Consider the following 15,575-nt stretch of genomic DNA (forward strand, 5'->3'; position numbering starts at 1 on the left):
ATGTAGACAAAACACACACATAAAATTATATGAATACATTAAGAAAAGGAAATACAACACAGGCCCTTGGACCACCAGAGCATTCTATGTGTGCTCCCACTGGGGCTGGTGTTATAAGTGGTTCTGATCCATCTGATGTGGGTGACTGGAACTGAACTCAGGTCCTCTGTAAGAGCAGTATGTGCTGGCTATCTTTGGAGCCCCTTATTTTATCATTATTATTTATTTACTTAGTATATTATGTACATGTGCCCCGACAAATGTGGGGGTCAAAGAACCATTTTCTAGAGTTCTCCCCTTCTGCTGTGTGGGTCCAGGATTGAGCCTACACCTGACAGGCTTGGGACAAATGCTGTTACCCACTGAGCAGTCTCACCTGTTGTAATGACTGAGAAAGCGCCTAAGCTGTCTTCTCCAGGTGCTTCTCAAGTCCTTATGATAATTCATGTCACCCTCAGCTGAAAGGATTGTCAATCTAGCTTAAAAATACTCCCTAAAACAGATTTCTTTGGATCTTAGCAATTTTGCACTGAAGTTTTGTGTTAATTTTTAAAACCTATAAACTGTAAGAATATGGATTTAGGCCTCTGCTCTTCCATCTGCTGGCATTGGATTGTAATCCCGTGAATACATAATTCCGATGATGAAAATAGATTAATATATAAATAAATATATAAATAAAAAGAAAAAATCAAACTCCTTCTATAATCTTGATAAGTTTTATAGAGTATGTGTAATTAGAAAAATGTTTTGGTGCTTAATGTTATTTTTTTGTACTGTAACTAATAAGAACAGGCTTTTTTGATAAGTTTTAAAATTTTTCATCGTCGTCATCATCATCTTCTTTTTGAGAAGGATTCTCTATGTAACGGCCTGGCTGTCCTGGAACTCACTCTGTAAAGCAGTCTGGCCTTAAACTCAGATCTGCCTACCTCTGCCTCCTTGAGTGCTAGGATTTGAGGCAGGTTTTCTTAATATCATATTTGATCATATTCTTTCCCTCAACTTTTCCCAGATCGTGTCCACCTCTCTCACACCTAACTTGATGTTCTCTCTCTCTTCTCTCTTGCTCTCAAAAACAAAAAGACCCCCCCTCCCAAAATCCCAAGTAAGACAACAACAACAAACGTAGAATAAAACCAAAACCTAGTCCCCAAATACCCACCAAACCTGGGCATAGGGTTTGCCTTGGCACGAAGTCGGTAAGCTCATGACACTAAAGTGCAGAAACTGGGCTTGCCTTTCTTTCCCAGCAGGTGTCAGTTGCAAAGAGCTTCCTGGGTTAGGGCTCAGCTTCTCCCACCTCCGTCTTCCCACTGGAATTGTGTCTGGTTTGCTGTGGTGCGTGTGGGGAGCCTGGGAGCTGTGTTTGTGCAGCAGCCTGCTGTTTGGAGTCATCCTGTACTGCTGCCTCTTAGAAGGTTTCCAGCTCTTCTTCCTTTATACATCTCTTGCAAGGAGGGGTTTGATTTAGACATTCCTTCCTCCAAATCCTCTCACTCTGTAGGTCGCCCAGCTGTGGGTCTCAGTGTTAGTCTACTGCAAGACACTTCTCTGAGTTGAGCAGATGTCCCTACCTGGTGTGATCACTGTGGGTCCTAGTAGAGACTGGCTGTGTGGGTCTGGCAGGCGGGAGTCAGGAAGGATGGAGATGTGCTAGAAGGGAGGAGCCAGGAGACCCCCAGGTCTGCGATGCGGCTCCTCAGGAATGGCTCCTCAGGAACAGGCTTTGGACACTGAGTTTTTAGTTGTTTTGTCTGCAGGGGTCAGAACACTAACTCGTGTAGCTTCTGTTGAGTGTACTTTCTCATTTTGCTAATTATTAGACCTCAAAATGACAATAGGCTTTCTGTAATTAGAAAATTTTAATATGTTTAGTATATGTTAAATATATGGATACTAATAGTTGGTTATCTATGAAGGCAGTTATGGATTTAAGAAGACTGAGGCATTGTTTGGAAGTGATTGGAAGTGACTCTTGTGGGCTAATTTTTTGCTTTTGACCATTACAGTTCAGTGTACCTTAAACGATTATTGCTGCTAGGTTAGCACTGGGACTAGGGACGATGTTACTTCTCAGACTGCTCTGTGGACTCCAGTCTTCAGTTGTTTGTCTTCCCAAGCAAAACATTTCTGACTGTTAAGGAAAGTAATTGAACCTTTTAATAATACAATTCTCATAATTTCTGTTTTGAAAGAGTTAAAACTTTTGTCAGGTAATGGTGGTGTACTCCTTTAAACCCAGCACTCCAAGATGCAGGCAGGTGCAGATGGATCTGTGAGTTTAAGGCCAGCCTGGTCTACAGAGTGAGTCCCAGGACAGGCAGGGCTACACAAAGAAACCTGTCTCAAAAAACTCACCAGCCAACCAACCAACCGACCAACCAACCAGACAAACTTTGAAAAGCAAAGGAAATGAAAATACATCCTAGCAGGAAATTTATGTACAAGTGCTTTTTGTAGTCTATAAATTGTTTAATTTCACTTTTTGAAAAAATATTTCATGTATATGAGTACACTGTAGCTGTCTTCAAACATACTAGAAGAGGGCATCAGATCCCATTACAGATAGTTGTGAGCCACCATATGGTTTCTGGGAATTGAACTCAGGACCTCTGGAAGAGCAATCAATGCTCTTAACTGCTGAACCATCTCTCCAGTCCCCACTTTTTTGTTGAGACAGGCTCATGTATTGTCTCCCCACCAGGCCTAGTGTACAGTCAATCTAGCTTGGGCTCAAACTCACAAGATAGCCTCCAGCTCAGCCTCCTAAATGCTGGTATGGGATTGAGCCACACTATATCCCTGGTTTACTATAAATAAACTTCTATTACTCATACTTGCAATGGGAGTTCTGTTATTCTGTGTAAGAGTTTATGATCCACATTATTGGTAGGGGATAAGAATTTTACCTTTTTGGTTAGATTACCTAGACTTTACCAAATATGTCTTAACTTCTCTTGATAGTTGAGTACACAAAGAGTGTGGAGTTTCAAGTTTAGGTCAGATATGGTAGTGCATGCCTCTAATTGCAGCTCTGAGAGGCAGGAGACCCGCTGACTTAAGGTCATCTTGGTCTATATACAAACATTCCTGGTCAGTCAGGGTTACATAGTGAGAGTGTTTCAAAAACAAGAACAAACAAACAAAAACCCAACCAATCAAAACAATCACAGACACTTTTAAGAGCCTTTTTATTATGACTTCTTACTTTGAAGTATATTTTTATATATAAAAATATATAAAATCTGGAGTCTTTTTTTTTTTTTAAAGATTAAAACAAAACAAAACAAACGTGTGTGTTGGTGCTGACAGAAGCCAGAAGAGGCAGTCAGATTTCCTGGAACTGGAGTTACAGATGGTTGTGAGCTGCCATGTGGGTGCAGGGAATTGAACTCACATATTCTGCAAGAGCGGTTCGTGCTCCTAAGCGCTGAGCATTCTCGTTCACCCTTGATTCTTTCTACTGTGGTGCTCCTGCACTGCTGTGGAGGTCAGCACTTTTCCTTCTGTGTACCAGGCCCTAAACTCAGGCATTCAAGACTTGTGTGACAAATGGTTTTAACTACTGAACCATCTCTGGGTCACATATAAAAACTTTTATATGTTTTTGAGGACATAACTTCCTCACCACCACCCCCCCCCCTCAGCATTTCTTGTAGTAGAGGCTGGCCTTGCACTGCCCTGATTGTCCTACCTCAGTTTTCTGTGTGCCACAGGAGTGTATTGCCACACCCACAGGAACACAACATTTCTGCGTCTTTATGTTCTAGGGTATGAAAGCACTTGAAGAGGCCAGTCATGGAATAACCTGTCTTGTTGTCCTTAGTTCTCAGTGTATAAATAAACGTTTCAGACCATGAGGACAGCATATTATAGTTATGTTTGCTGGAAGATGACTCAGCAGTGCAGGTACCAGCTGCCATGCTTGATAACCAAAGTTGCATTCTCAGGACCCGCATGTGGCAGGAGAGGAGCCATGCCCTAAGATTGTCTTAGCTTTTGGAGACCAGGCTGGCCTCGAACTCAGAAATCCACCTGCCTCTGCCTCCCAAGTGCTGGGATCTAAGGCGTGCGCCACCACTGCCACACATTATCTTTTATGTTTTGAATTCAACTTTTAACTGTGACCAGTTCCTCCTTTTCTTCTTCCTTCCCCTCCCTCTTTCCCTCCCTCCCTCCATGGGTTCTTCTCCTCACCACTTAACTGGGGTTGAATCTGGAACCTCAGGCAAGCCAGGCGAATGCTGTGCCATTGTACCCAGCCCAGCCCTAGTTCCTTTCTGAAAGCTAGTAGCTTTTGTAAGGTTCAGGAGAACAAAGCTTCGAACAAGTCGTCTTCTTACCTTGACACTGGGCAACAAGAAGCAAGGTGATTTTTTTCCTATGACATCTGTATAATTTAACACATCAACATCTTCAGATAGTGATCTAAACATAACCTTTAATCTCTCTGATTCTATGGAGTATTTTCTGATCCCCCCCCCCCCCCCATCCCTGACAGAATCTTGCTATGTAGTTCAGGCAGGTTTAGGACTTGTTGCCTTCCTACGAAACCTACTGAGCACTTGTTAGGGTCCTGCTGGTGCACCTGGACATAGAATACTTTGTATTTTTGACAGGGCCTCATCCCAGGCTGGGTTTAGCTGAAAATGACCTTGAATTTGTGATTGTAATCTTGTAATTCCCAAGTGCTATGATTACAGATGTCATCAGCACACCTGTTTTATTGTTATGCAGTGTATGCACGGACCTGCTTGTGCTGTGTGCTTGCTGGTTCGGGCTTGTCTGGAGACAAGTGTGTACTGAGATGACCTCTGGGATCTACCTTTCATCACAGTGGTTACAATTGTGGGTAACTGTGCTCAGCTGTGTGTGTGTGTGTGTGTGTGTGTTTTAAATTAACTTTACATTCTGATTGATGCCCCCTTCCCCCCTCTCACAATCTCTCCTCCATTTCTCCTCTGAGAGTGGGGAAGACCCCTCCTGGGTATCACCCCACCCTGGCACACCAAATCTGCATGAAGAGTCTCAGGAGGGAGAGGATACAGTTAGGGGAACAGGATCAACAGACAGGCAACAGATTTAGGAACAGCCTCTTTTTCAGTTGTTGGGGGACCTCCAAGCTACACATCTGTAGTCCAGCCCATGTATGCTCTTTGATTGGTCCCCCCTTTAGGACCCTCAAGCATCCCCAGCTTTTGGTTGGACTCCCCAGGGTCTAGATTAGTTGACTCTGGTCTTCCAATGGAGTTCCTATCCCCTCCAGCTCCCTCAGTCTTTCCCACAACTTTCCCCCAATGGTTGGCTGTGGCTCTCTGCATCTCTTTCAGTCAGCTGGTGGGTGGGATCTCTCTCAGAGGACAGTTATCCTAGGCTCCTGTCTGCAAGCATAACAGAATCATTAATGGTGTCAGGGATTGGTACTTGCCCATGGGATGGGTCTAAAGTTGTTGCCAGCCATTGGTTGACCATTCTCCCAGTCTCTGCTTCGTCCCTGCATTTCAAATTAGGCAGGACAAGTTTTGGGTTGAGGGTTTTGTGGGTTGGTGTCCTTATCTACTGAGGGTCCTCCCTGGCTACAGGAGGTGGTCACTTCAGGATCCATATCCCCCACCGCTAGAAGTCTCAACCAGAGTCACCCTAATAGACTCCTCGGAACCTCCCCAATCCCAGGTCTCTGTGACATTCTCTCCTTACCCCAGCTGCTGATCTTGGGCCCTCTGGCCCTCTCTCCTGTCTCTCCTACACCTGGTCCTGAACTCCCCCCTCCCCTCATTCCCTCTCCTTATCCCTTTTCCCATCCAGTTCCTGTCCTCCCTCTGTCTCCTAAGGCTATTTTATTCCCCCCTCTAAGTGAGATTCAAGCATCCTCACTTGGGCCTTCCTTTAACTTCTTTGGATCTGTGGGGTATATCATGGCTATTCTGTACTTTATGGCTAATATCCATTTATCTGTGAGTACATACCATGCATGTCCTTTGGGTCTGTGTGTCGAGCTTTTACGTGGGTTCTGGGTCTCTGAACACAGGTCCTCAACACTTGCCCAGTAACCACTTTGCAGGGAACTACTTCCCAGATGCTCCCTAGAACCCATGAGTGTGTGTGTGTGTGTGTGTGTGTGTGTGTGTGTGTGCATGTGAGAGAGTGATGGTTAGTCTTAATTGTCAAACTGAAAATCCACCTGTGTGATAGGACTCTAGGCATGCATGGGGATGGGTTATCTTACATTAATTGTGGAAAACCCCATTTAATTGTGGGCAGGACCATCCCCGGAGGTAAATTTTGGACTATGAGAAAGTGAACTGAGCAGTGAGCTGCACTGATTTCTTTCTCTCTGTGAACTGGATGTGGTGATCAGCTGCTTCAAGTTCCTGCTGCTTTTACTTACGGACTATCCTTTTAAATTGTGGGTGGGGGGTGTGGTGGGGTGGGGTGGGGTGGGATTGAGTGAGTGCCTTCTGCATGTGCAGACTTCTCAGAATTGGACTTCTCAGTTGGATTTGCAGGTCTACAGGGGCGTCTAGTTTGTTCTGGGTGCTGTGCTGAGATCTATACGTTAATCCTTATGACTGCTCTGCATGCTTTCTTAAGTGCTGAGTATCTGTCTAGCCCCAGAGTATTTTATTGACACATCAGGAAAATAAACTAGACAGGAACAGCGCTTCACCATCTGAACCACACCCCCACTTGAATACACTTCTGAGTATGAGATGAGAATGAAGGCTGAGACTCTCCTTGAATTAACAGCCTCATAAGCTTTACATTATTTAAGTATTTTGCTTTGTATTTAAATCAGATAAGGAAGAAAAATTACCCATCTTTCTTTCCCTTTCAATAAAATTCTATCTTATACTGCTTGTCTTTATTTGCCAAATTAAAGTACACAATATAAAACATGACTATAAGCACCAAGTGTATGGGTGTTTAGGGTTAGTGCTGACGGCTGTGTGCGCATGCAGTCACTGTCGTCTAGATCTTTATTCCAAACCGAAACCAGCAAAGCAGTGCTTTCTTTTCTCTCTCTCTCTCTCTCTCTCTCTCTCTCTCTCTCTCTCTCTCTCTCTCTCTCTCTCTCTCTCTCTCTCTCTCTCTCTTTTGAGGCAGGGTTTCCTCTATGTAGCCTTGGCTGTCCTGGAATTCACTCTGTAGACCAGGCTGGCTAGACTGAGCAGTTTTTTTTTTTACGTGTTATTCCCTCATTTAGCAGCTCTTCCATGATAGCAGGATTCTGTAAAGGACAGATGTTAAGAATAGAGTTAGTTTAAGTGCTGACTCTCCTTCTACTGAAGAATTGAACCTCATAAAAACACCTCTTATCCCCTTCCCTCCCTCTCCCCTCCCCTCCTTCCATCCCTCTCCTTCCCCTTCCATCCCCTTTCTCCCTTTTCCCCCCTCTCCTCTCCCCACAGTAATATCTCTATAGCCCAGAACTTGAACTCACCACTTGCTGAGGATGACTTTGAATTAGGATTCTCTTGCCTTCACCTCCTAAATTCAGAGATTACAGGGCTGTGCTGTCAACCTGGTTTGTGGAGTGCTAGGGATCAAATATGGCTTTCAGCATGCTACCAAATGAACTACATTCCTTTTTTTCTTTTAAAGACTTATTTATTTATATGTAAGTACACTATAGTTGTCTTCAGACACTCCAGAAGAGGGAGTCAGAGCTCGTTACTGGTGGCTGTGAGCTACCATGTGGTTGTGAGATTTGGACTCAGGACCTTCCGGAAGAGCAGTCAGTGCTCTTAACCGCTGAGCCATCTCTCCAGCCCCAATGAACTCCATTCTTACTTCAAAGTTTGCGTGTGTGCATGTACACAGGTGTATTTGTGGGTTCCTGTGCCTGTGTGGATACGTGTGTAGGCCAGATGTCAGCCCTAGGTACCTTCCATCATTCTCTACCTTAAAAAAATTATTTATTTAGTATTTATATGTGGGTGTGGTTGCATGCAAGCCACCATTCCTGTGTGGAAGTCCTCCTCCTACTGAATGGTGTATAACGACCAAACTCAAGTTCTCAGACTTGGTGGTAAACACCTTTACCCACTGAGCTATCTTGCTAGTCCCTCTAAAGCAACTCCCCAGCTCTCTCTCCTCCCTCCTTCCTTGGAGATTTTCACCTTGTAACTAACCCAGGTTGCTGTGAACTTGTGACAAGTCTTTTTGCCTCTGCCTCCAGATTGCTGGAATTATACTCTCCGTCTGTTTAAAAGACTAGGACAAATATGTAAAGATTCTATAGATAATTTGACATTATACTGTTTTGTAGAGATAAGTAAATCATTTTTACCTAAGTCAGTGACTTTTCAACGTAGGTCAGGATAGAGGGAAAAGTTTGTGCGAGGTGTACCAATATCTGGGGGTGGGTTTTATTTTTTACATACTTGTAATTTTCTGGTGGAAAACAGATTGAAAAAACTGCCCTACTTTTAGATTTTGTTTGACTGGTAATGTTTTAAAAATTTCAAGTGTTAAGTAATTATATCTAATAGCGTTTCCTTTCCCCTAGGATTGGCAGCCACCATTCGCTTGTGATGTTGATAAACTTCATTTTACCCCACGTATCCAGAGGCTAAATGAACTGGAGGTATGTTCAGTTTGTTTATGTTCCGGGGAATACTCTCTGAAGATGAGTCTGCTCCTAATGCTACAGTCTTAGTGAAATAAGAACATGGCCAGAAATTGATTATCATGGCACAAAAAGCTGGCAGGCCGGCAGGCAGGCCACTGTGACAGACCAAATTGCATTAAAGATACTGACTTATGTCTGTCCCCCTTTTTCTGCTAAGTAATACATATGAGTTATTGTATCTTAGATTATAATCAATGGAATTTTAAATTTTGGAAATAATTAACTTTTGAGAAAAATGCAGTAGGAAAGGGTTTGTCTTTTGTTTTTTTTTGTTTTTGTTTTGTTTTTGTTTTTGTTTTGTTTTTTCGAGTTTCTCTGTGTAGCCCTGGCTGTCCTGGAACTCACTCTGTAGACCAGGCTGGCCTTGAACTCAGAAATCTGCCCGCCTCTGCCTCCCAGAGTGCTGGGATTACAGGCGTCCGCCACCACCGCCCGGCAGTAGAAAAGGTTTTGTATCCCTAATTTTACACTTAAAACCTACATTTAATTTTTAATTTTCAAAATTTTTATTTATTTTCTATCTTTGGATGTCTGCATGTATTTCTGCATCATATGCATGCCTGTTGTCCTTGGAGGTCAAAAGAGGGCATCACATTCCCTGGGACTGAGTTACAAATGGTTGTGAGCAGCCATTACTCTTAACCCAGACTTGATTTAGTTCCCCAAATAAGAGCGTGGCCTAATCACACTTCTTTAGAGTGCACATAAAGTTTTTGCTCTTATATTTTAACTTTTTAGTTTCTGTGCTGTAGAAAGTGTTTTTTAAATGATTTATTTCTTTTTACTTTATGTGCGTTGGTGTTTTCCCTGCATATATACTGACCAACCTGAAGCTGGAGTAGTTACTGAGATAGTGATGGTTGGGAGCTGCACTGTGGGTGCTGGGAATCAAACCTCGGTGCTCTTTAACCGTCAAGCAATCTCTCCAGCCTCCAGGAAGTTTTGTTTTTGTTTTTTTGGGGTTTTTTTTTTTTTTTGGGATTTGTTTTTTCGAGACAGGGTTTCTCTGTATAGCCCTGGCTGTCCTGGAACTCACTCTGTAGGCCAGGCTGGCCTCGAATTCAGAAATCCACCTGCCTCTGCCTCCCAGAGTGCTGGGATTACAGGCGTGCACCACCACCACCCTGCTTAGGAAGTTTTAAAATACAGGATAGAAGGGTTAGAGAAATGGCTTAACTGTCAAGAGCATTTCTTGTTCTTGCTGAGGACCCTGGTTCATTTCCTAACCATTGCAACTCCAGTTCCAGAGTCTTGCTGCCCTCTTCTGCACTTCAGCCATTTGGCATGCGTGTTGTATACATATAACATGCAAACAAGACATTCATATACATAAAATAAATATTAAAAATAGTAGCTAGAAAATACTAGGTTTTTGATAACAGTCTGTCTATGTCAGTGGTTTACAAATTCCTTTTTTTTTCTCCTCTCCAGACAGGGTTTCTTTGTACCCCTGGCTTTCTGGAACTCATTCTGTAGACCATGCTGGCTTCCAAGTCAGAAATCTGCCTGCCTCTGCCTCCCACCCAAGTGCTGGGATTAAAGGCGTGCGCCACCACTGTCTGGCCTTTTTTATTTTTATTTTTTTTTTGAGGCATAAGTAGCCTAGGCTGGCATGAAATTTACTATATAGTACTATATAGTCTAGTCTGGCTTCGAAACTGGCCACTTTCCTGCCTTCAGCTTGTAAGGCTGGGGTTACAAGTAAGAATCTTCACCTCTGGTTTTATGTGGTGCTGATGATTAAATCCAAGGCTTTTATATGGTAGCGAAGTGCCTCTATCAGTCGAGCTTCATTTCTTTTTTTTTTTAACATTTATTTATTTTATGCATATGAGTATACCACCATTGCTTTCTTCAGACGCACCAGAAGAGGGCATCAGATCCCATTACAGATGGTTGTGAGCCACCAAGTGGTTGCTGGGAATTGAACTCAGGACCTCTGGAAGAGCAGTCGGTGCTCTTAACCACTGAGACATCTCTGACCCTTTGAGCTTCATTTCTATCCCTTAAGCATTTTAGCCCATTTTCAAATTTGAAGTTGAATGTAAAGGGTACCCGGCTTTAATCCTAGTGTGAAGAGGCAGGAGGATGTGTAGAGGACAGCCGGATTGATGGAGTGAGTTCTGGGCTAATTGGGACGTGTAGGTAAGCCCCCTTGCCCCCATTTGGGGGAAAAAAAGAACTTACAGCCATTGGGATTGCCAATGGGAATTATCTGAACATGGATGAAACTTTCAAATTGCTCCCTTCATGTGTGTGTTATGAAGGGAATATATATATATGTAAGGATAGTTAACATTTACCATTTTTTCTGTGATTTTTTTTTTTTTTACATTAAATGCTATAGCAGTAGTAGTTGGGCATGGTGGCACACACTTAATTCCAGAACTTGAAAGGCAGAAACAGGAGGATCTCTGAGTTTAAGGCTAGTCTGGTCTACAGGAATGCCATGACTTGGGGGAAAATAAAGTCACTACAAGCCATTTCCGATTTTAACCAATGACATTAAATTGTGCCTATAAGAATAACTATTCTGTATGCTTTTGCCTATTTCTGTGTTGTATGCAGAAAATATTTTGACTGAAAATCTTAATTTCCACAGAATAATAAAATACAGGAATCTTAAGCAGTGTATGTAAAATGATATTTTCCTTAGATGCAGACAGCACCTACTTTTAAAATACAACTTAAGCAAGCACATGTGTACTTAATAATTTAATAATAAGTAGAAGTCAGTTTTGTTCTTAGTTTTAGTCTTAAGAGTGAAAGATAACATGGGCTTTAATGCAAGACTGTGCCAAGTGCAGTGCTGTGACATGCCAGCTGTGTAAGCTGCCCACTCCCGATGAACCTGGGCACGGCCGTGATCAAGCTCCTCCTGCAAAATAGCAGGGCCCCTTCGTGCCACCGGGGAAACAATAGGTGAGGTTAAAATGCATTTCTTTGACATTTAGGCCCAAACCCGGGTAAAATTGAATTTCCTGGACCAGATTGCAAAGTATTGGGAACTACAGGGAAGTACTCTGAAGATTCCCCACGTGGAGAGAAAGATCTTAGACTTGTTCCAGCTAAATAAGGCAAGTGCGGGGCAGCTGTCTTATAACTCTTTTTTCCCCCTACAACCTTAGAAACTACTTATTTGAAATACATAAAATAAGATTTTCTCTTGTTAAGCATATTATCAGAGCTTTACCTGTGTAGTCTGTAAGCTTTATTTTATAGATTTTGTTACAATTTATCGTTCATTTAAATGTCTGAACCCCGAAAACAGTCCTTCCCATTTTAGTTTAAATATGGAAGAAGCTAAAGCTCAGGGAAACTGAAAAGACTTGAGCTGAAGCAGCTGGGCCATAGTCCACACCAGTTACCAGATGGGGCTGCGGCATACTTGCTGCCTCTCTTTTAGAGATTGTCTAAGGGTAACAAGGCAGGACCAATATGGGGGGCTGTGCTTTAGTACAGATGTAATTGCTAGTCGTCATCTTTGGGGTGTGAGAAGGGGCTTTGAAGGCAGTGAATGATTCTGGACCGACCACACTGTTAAGCTATTCTTATTTTTTTACCTTCAAATTACTATCTGGTTGTTTCTTTTGTCTGTGTTTTGTTTGCTTTCTTTTAACCTCTAGGAAGTAAAAAACAAAATAAACAAAGCAACTATAACAAAAGTATAACTGGGAGTTTTCTTAAGTTAATCTTACCTAGGTGTGAGGGAATTAGAAGTAAATTTGTCTGATTTCTTTTTTCTAATTTTTATTTTTTGCTATTAACAGTTAGTCGCAGAAGAAGGTGGGTTTGCAGTTGTTTGCAAGGATAGAAAATGGACCAAAATTGCCACCAAGATGGGTTTTGCTCCTGGTAAAGCTGTGGGCTCACATATCAGGGGACATTATGAGCGAATCCTCAATCCGTACAACTTGTTCTTGTCTGGAGACAGTCTGAGGGTGAGTATTGGAGCTGCCTTCTTCTGTTTTATTTCACTGCATTTTTATTGGTGCATTGTCTTTGCGATGAATGAGACAGTCTTAAGTTTAGAAAAACATTGTTAAATACTTTCCTTTTGAGGAAAAAATCCTAGGACTTTGGTTTGGGGAGCAACTATATTTAAAAGTTTGGTATCAGAATGAATAAGATTATAAAGGAAATATCTTTTTACTGTCAAATACAGCTCAAATCTGTATTTTCTTCAGTATAGGAGCTGATTATTAAGTGCTTTTTAAAATGAAATACTCTATGGTTGTCACATGAAAGTGTAACCTGGGAATTAAGTGGCCTAACATTTGTCTACTGAGATTTCCAGCCAAGTTGTCAGATAGCATGGTTAACAGGGAGGACTGAGCACCCCAAAGCACCTGCTCTCCCAGCAGGCCCTGTCTGGAAGCCTCTTGGTTTCAGGCAGATGCTCTAAAGCTGTCCCACCTTTTTCAAGGCTCTGGTAGAGAGGAGTGTCTTTTTTTTTTTTTGAGTAAGGGTTTCTCTGTATAGCCCTGGTTGTCCTGGAACTCACTCTGTAGACCAGGCTGGCCTCGAACTCAGAAATCCGCCTGCCTCTGCCTCCCAAGTGCTGGGATCACAGGCGTGTGCCACCACCGCCCGCCGAAAGGAGTGTCTTTATCCATTCGCATCCTTTGAGATACTCTAAATACCAGAGTAATAAGTCCTATAACTTCATTTCTGTGTTGTGGAAAGATTGATAATACAGTTTTTCAGGTCAAAACAAACATTAAAATTGTACCCTAATACTATAAACTGGCAACATTGTAATGCTAAATCCTAAATCATAGTGTTTTTTGTTTTCCTTTGATTCCTTTTATATATATTTTTTTCTTTTCTTTATTAGTATATCTGTAGACTGTAGTTATCTTCAGATGTACCAGAAGAGGTCCTCAGATCTCATTGTGGATGGTTGTGAGCCACCATGTGGTTGCTGGGATTTGAACTCAGTATCTTTGAAAGAACAGTCAGTGCTCTTAACCGCTGAGCCATCTCTGCAGCCCCTTTGATTCCTTCTTAGACTTTTTTATTTGCATACTGGTTATCAAACTGAAGCTCTGCCTTATGCTAAGAAACTTCTCTACCTGTATCACCCAGTCTTCCAAATTGGAATGTTGTTTGTGTGTAGCCCTGGCTGCCCTGTAATTTGTCAAAGAGAGGCTGGATGTGAACACACACAAGATGCTATCTCTGTCTCCTAAGTGTGTTTCCCACTCTTGGTTTTGTGTGTTTGGACATGGTCTTAAGTAGCACAGACTGGTCTCAACTTGTTGTATACTTCGATGACCTCAAACTTGAACTCACTTTGCTTCTCCCTCCCAAGTGATGGGATCACTGCCTGCACCATCACCATTTCAAAAGACCCAGGACTTCTGTGCGTCTGAGTCAAGCATTTTGCCTACACCCACATCCCTCTGCCCCTCTATGAAAATTGTGTTATTGTTTAGTGAGCCACGGATGATGGAGTTCATTTGAGGTCTGCTGTATGGATTATTGTGAGATTATAGTCCACTGTGGCAGGGAAGCATGGGATTAGCGGGGTGAGGAGGTGCTCATGTTGTGTCTGCAGGCCGGAAGCAGAGAGAACTAAATGTTCCTGCTTATTTTGCTCTTTTTCTTTATGTATTGTGGTGCCTGCCGCAGTTCGGGGATGTGCTACCTACAGTTAGTGTAGCTCTTCCCACATTAATCTAGACAATTCCTTATGGGTTGGAATGTAGCTTGTCTCCTAGGTGATTCTAAATCCTGTCAAAGTGACTTTATTCACTGTCACAGTGTGCATCCTGGATTGCCCTTGACCACAAGATTCTCCTGCCTCAGCCCTCTTTAGTGTTGGATTATAGCTGTGGACCACATACCAGATTTTGGTCTCTGTTTTACAGTTACACCCAATAAGAATTTAATTACTCTATATAGATTTAGAATAAAACTTCTCTTTTTGAATTCTTTCTATGGAGATTAAAGTGAGTAAGGAAAGCAAAGATCTTTCCAAATTTATGAGTTACAGCCTTTTAGAAACTTGTCAATTGCCTAGAGAGCCAGTGTAGTTAAAAAACAAAATAAAATGAACAAAAACCCACTTGGTAGCTGCTATGTTTAATTCTAGAACACCAGGAGTTTTTAATAAAGTCCAGCCTTATATAGTAATGTCCACTCTCAAGCAAATAAAGGGTAGGGGTTATTATGTTCAGACTTACTATATACTAGTATATTCTCAGCACTGGTACATTTTCCTTGTAGAAAGTTTTAAAAGGGCCTGAGGATGTAGCTCTGTTGGTTGAGTGCCTGCCTACTGTGCACAGGGCCCTAGATTTAACCTCTAGCACTTCACAGACTGGTCATGGTGGTGCACTCCTATAATCCCAGGGACTCAAAAGGCAGAAGCAGGTGGATCCAGTGTTATTGTTGGCTACAGAGTGAATTCAAGGCCAACCTGGACTACATGAGACTGTTTGAACCGGGTACAAATAATGGAACACAGGCTTACTATTGCATCACCATTTCTGAATGCCCTGAAGGAGGATAGCAGTCTCTGTGGGATGAGGTGATTATGGTATAATGATGATTTCTTTGCAAGAGGTTAAAGTCCATATTATTAGTAAGTAATAAACCAGTGTATTAGGTTTGTGTTTTGAATTATTGTTTGGAACAAAACATAGATTTCTTTATATATTCTAAAATGTTGCTAAGATCGTCCTGCCCAATATGTCTAAAGGTTTTATAGAGTCATGAATATAGATGATAGAACCAGTAAGACCAGTGGAAATAGACACAAAATTTGTGATAGAATATCTGAATTAGGTCATTACTATTTTCCTGGTCCCATGTAATTTTAACCTGAATAAAATAAATTCATATAATTTTTGTTTCACAAAGTTCATAGAATATATAGAAAGTATTATACATTTTTTTGTTTTTGTTTTTGGAAGACAAGATCTCATGTATTCTA

The 15,575-nt window shown here is 42.0% G+C and overlaps 1 protein-coding gene across 1 annotated transcript in view; it reads left to right on the forward strand.

The window, feature by feature from the left end:
• Kdm5b (lysine demethylase 5B) overlaps positions 1–15,575 on the forward strand; it is a 74,223-nt gene that overhangs the window by 18,809 nt on the left and 39,839 nt on the right. Inside the window, exons 2-4 of the mRNA XM_052200041.1 lie at positions 8,513–8,590; positions 11,590–11,712; positions 12,406–12,576. Coding sequence (XP_052056001.1) covers positions 8,513–8,590; positions 11,590–11,712; positions 12,406–12,576 — 372 coding nt within the window. The remainder of the gene's footprint in view (positions 1–8,512; positions 8,591–11,589; positions 11,713–12,405; positions 12,577–15,575) is intronic.

This window comes from Apodemus sylvaticus, chromosome 12, assembly GCF_947179515.1.
Source record: "Apodemus sylvaticus chromosome 12, mApoSyl1.1, whole genome shotgun sequence".
NCBI lineage: Eukaryota > Metazoa > Chordata > Mammalia > Rodentia > Muridae > Apodemus > Apodemus sylvaticus.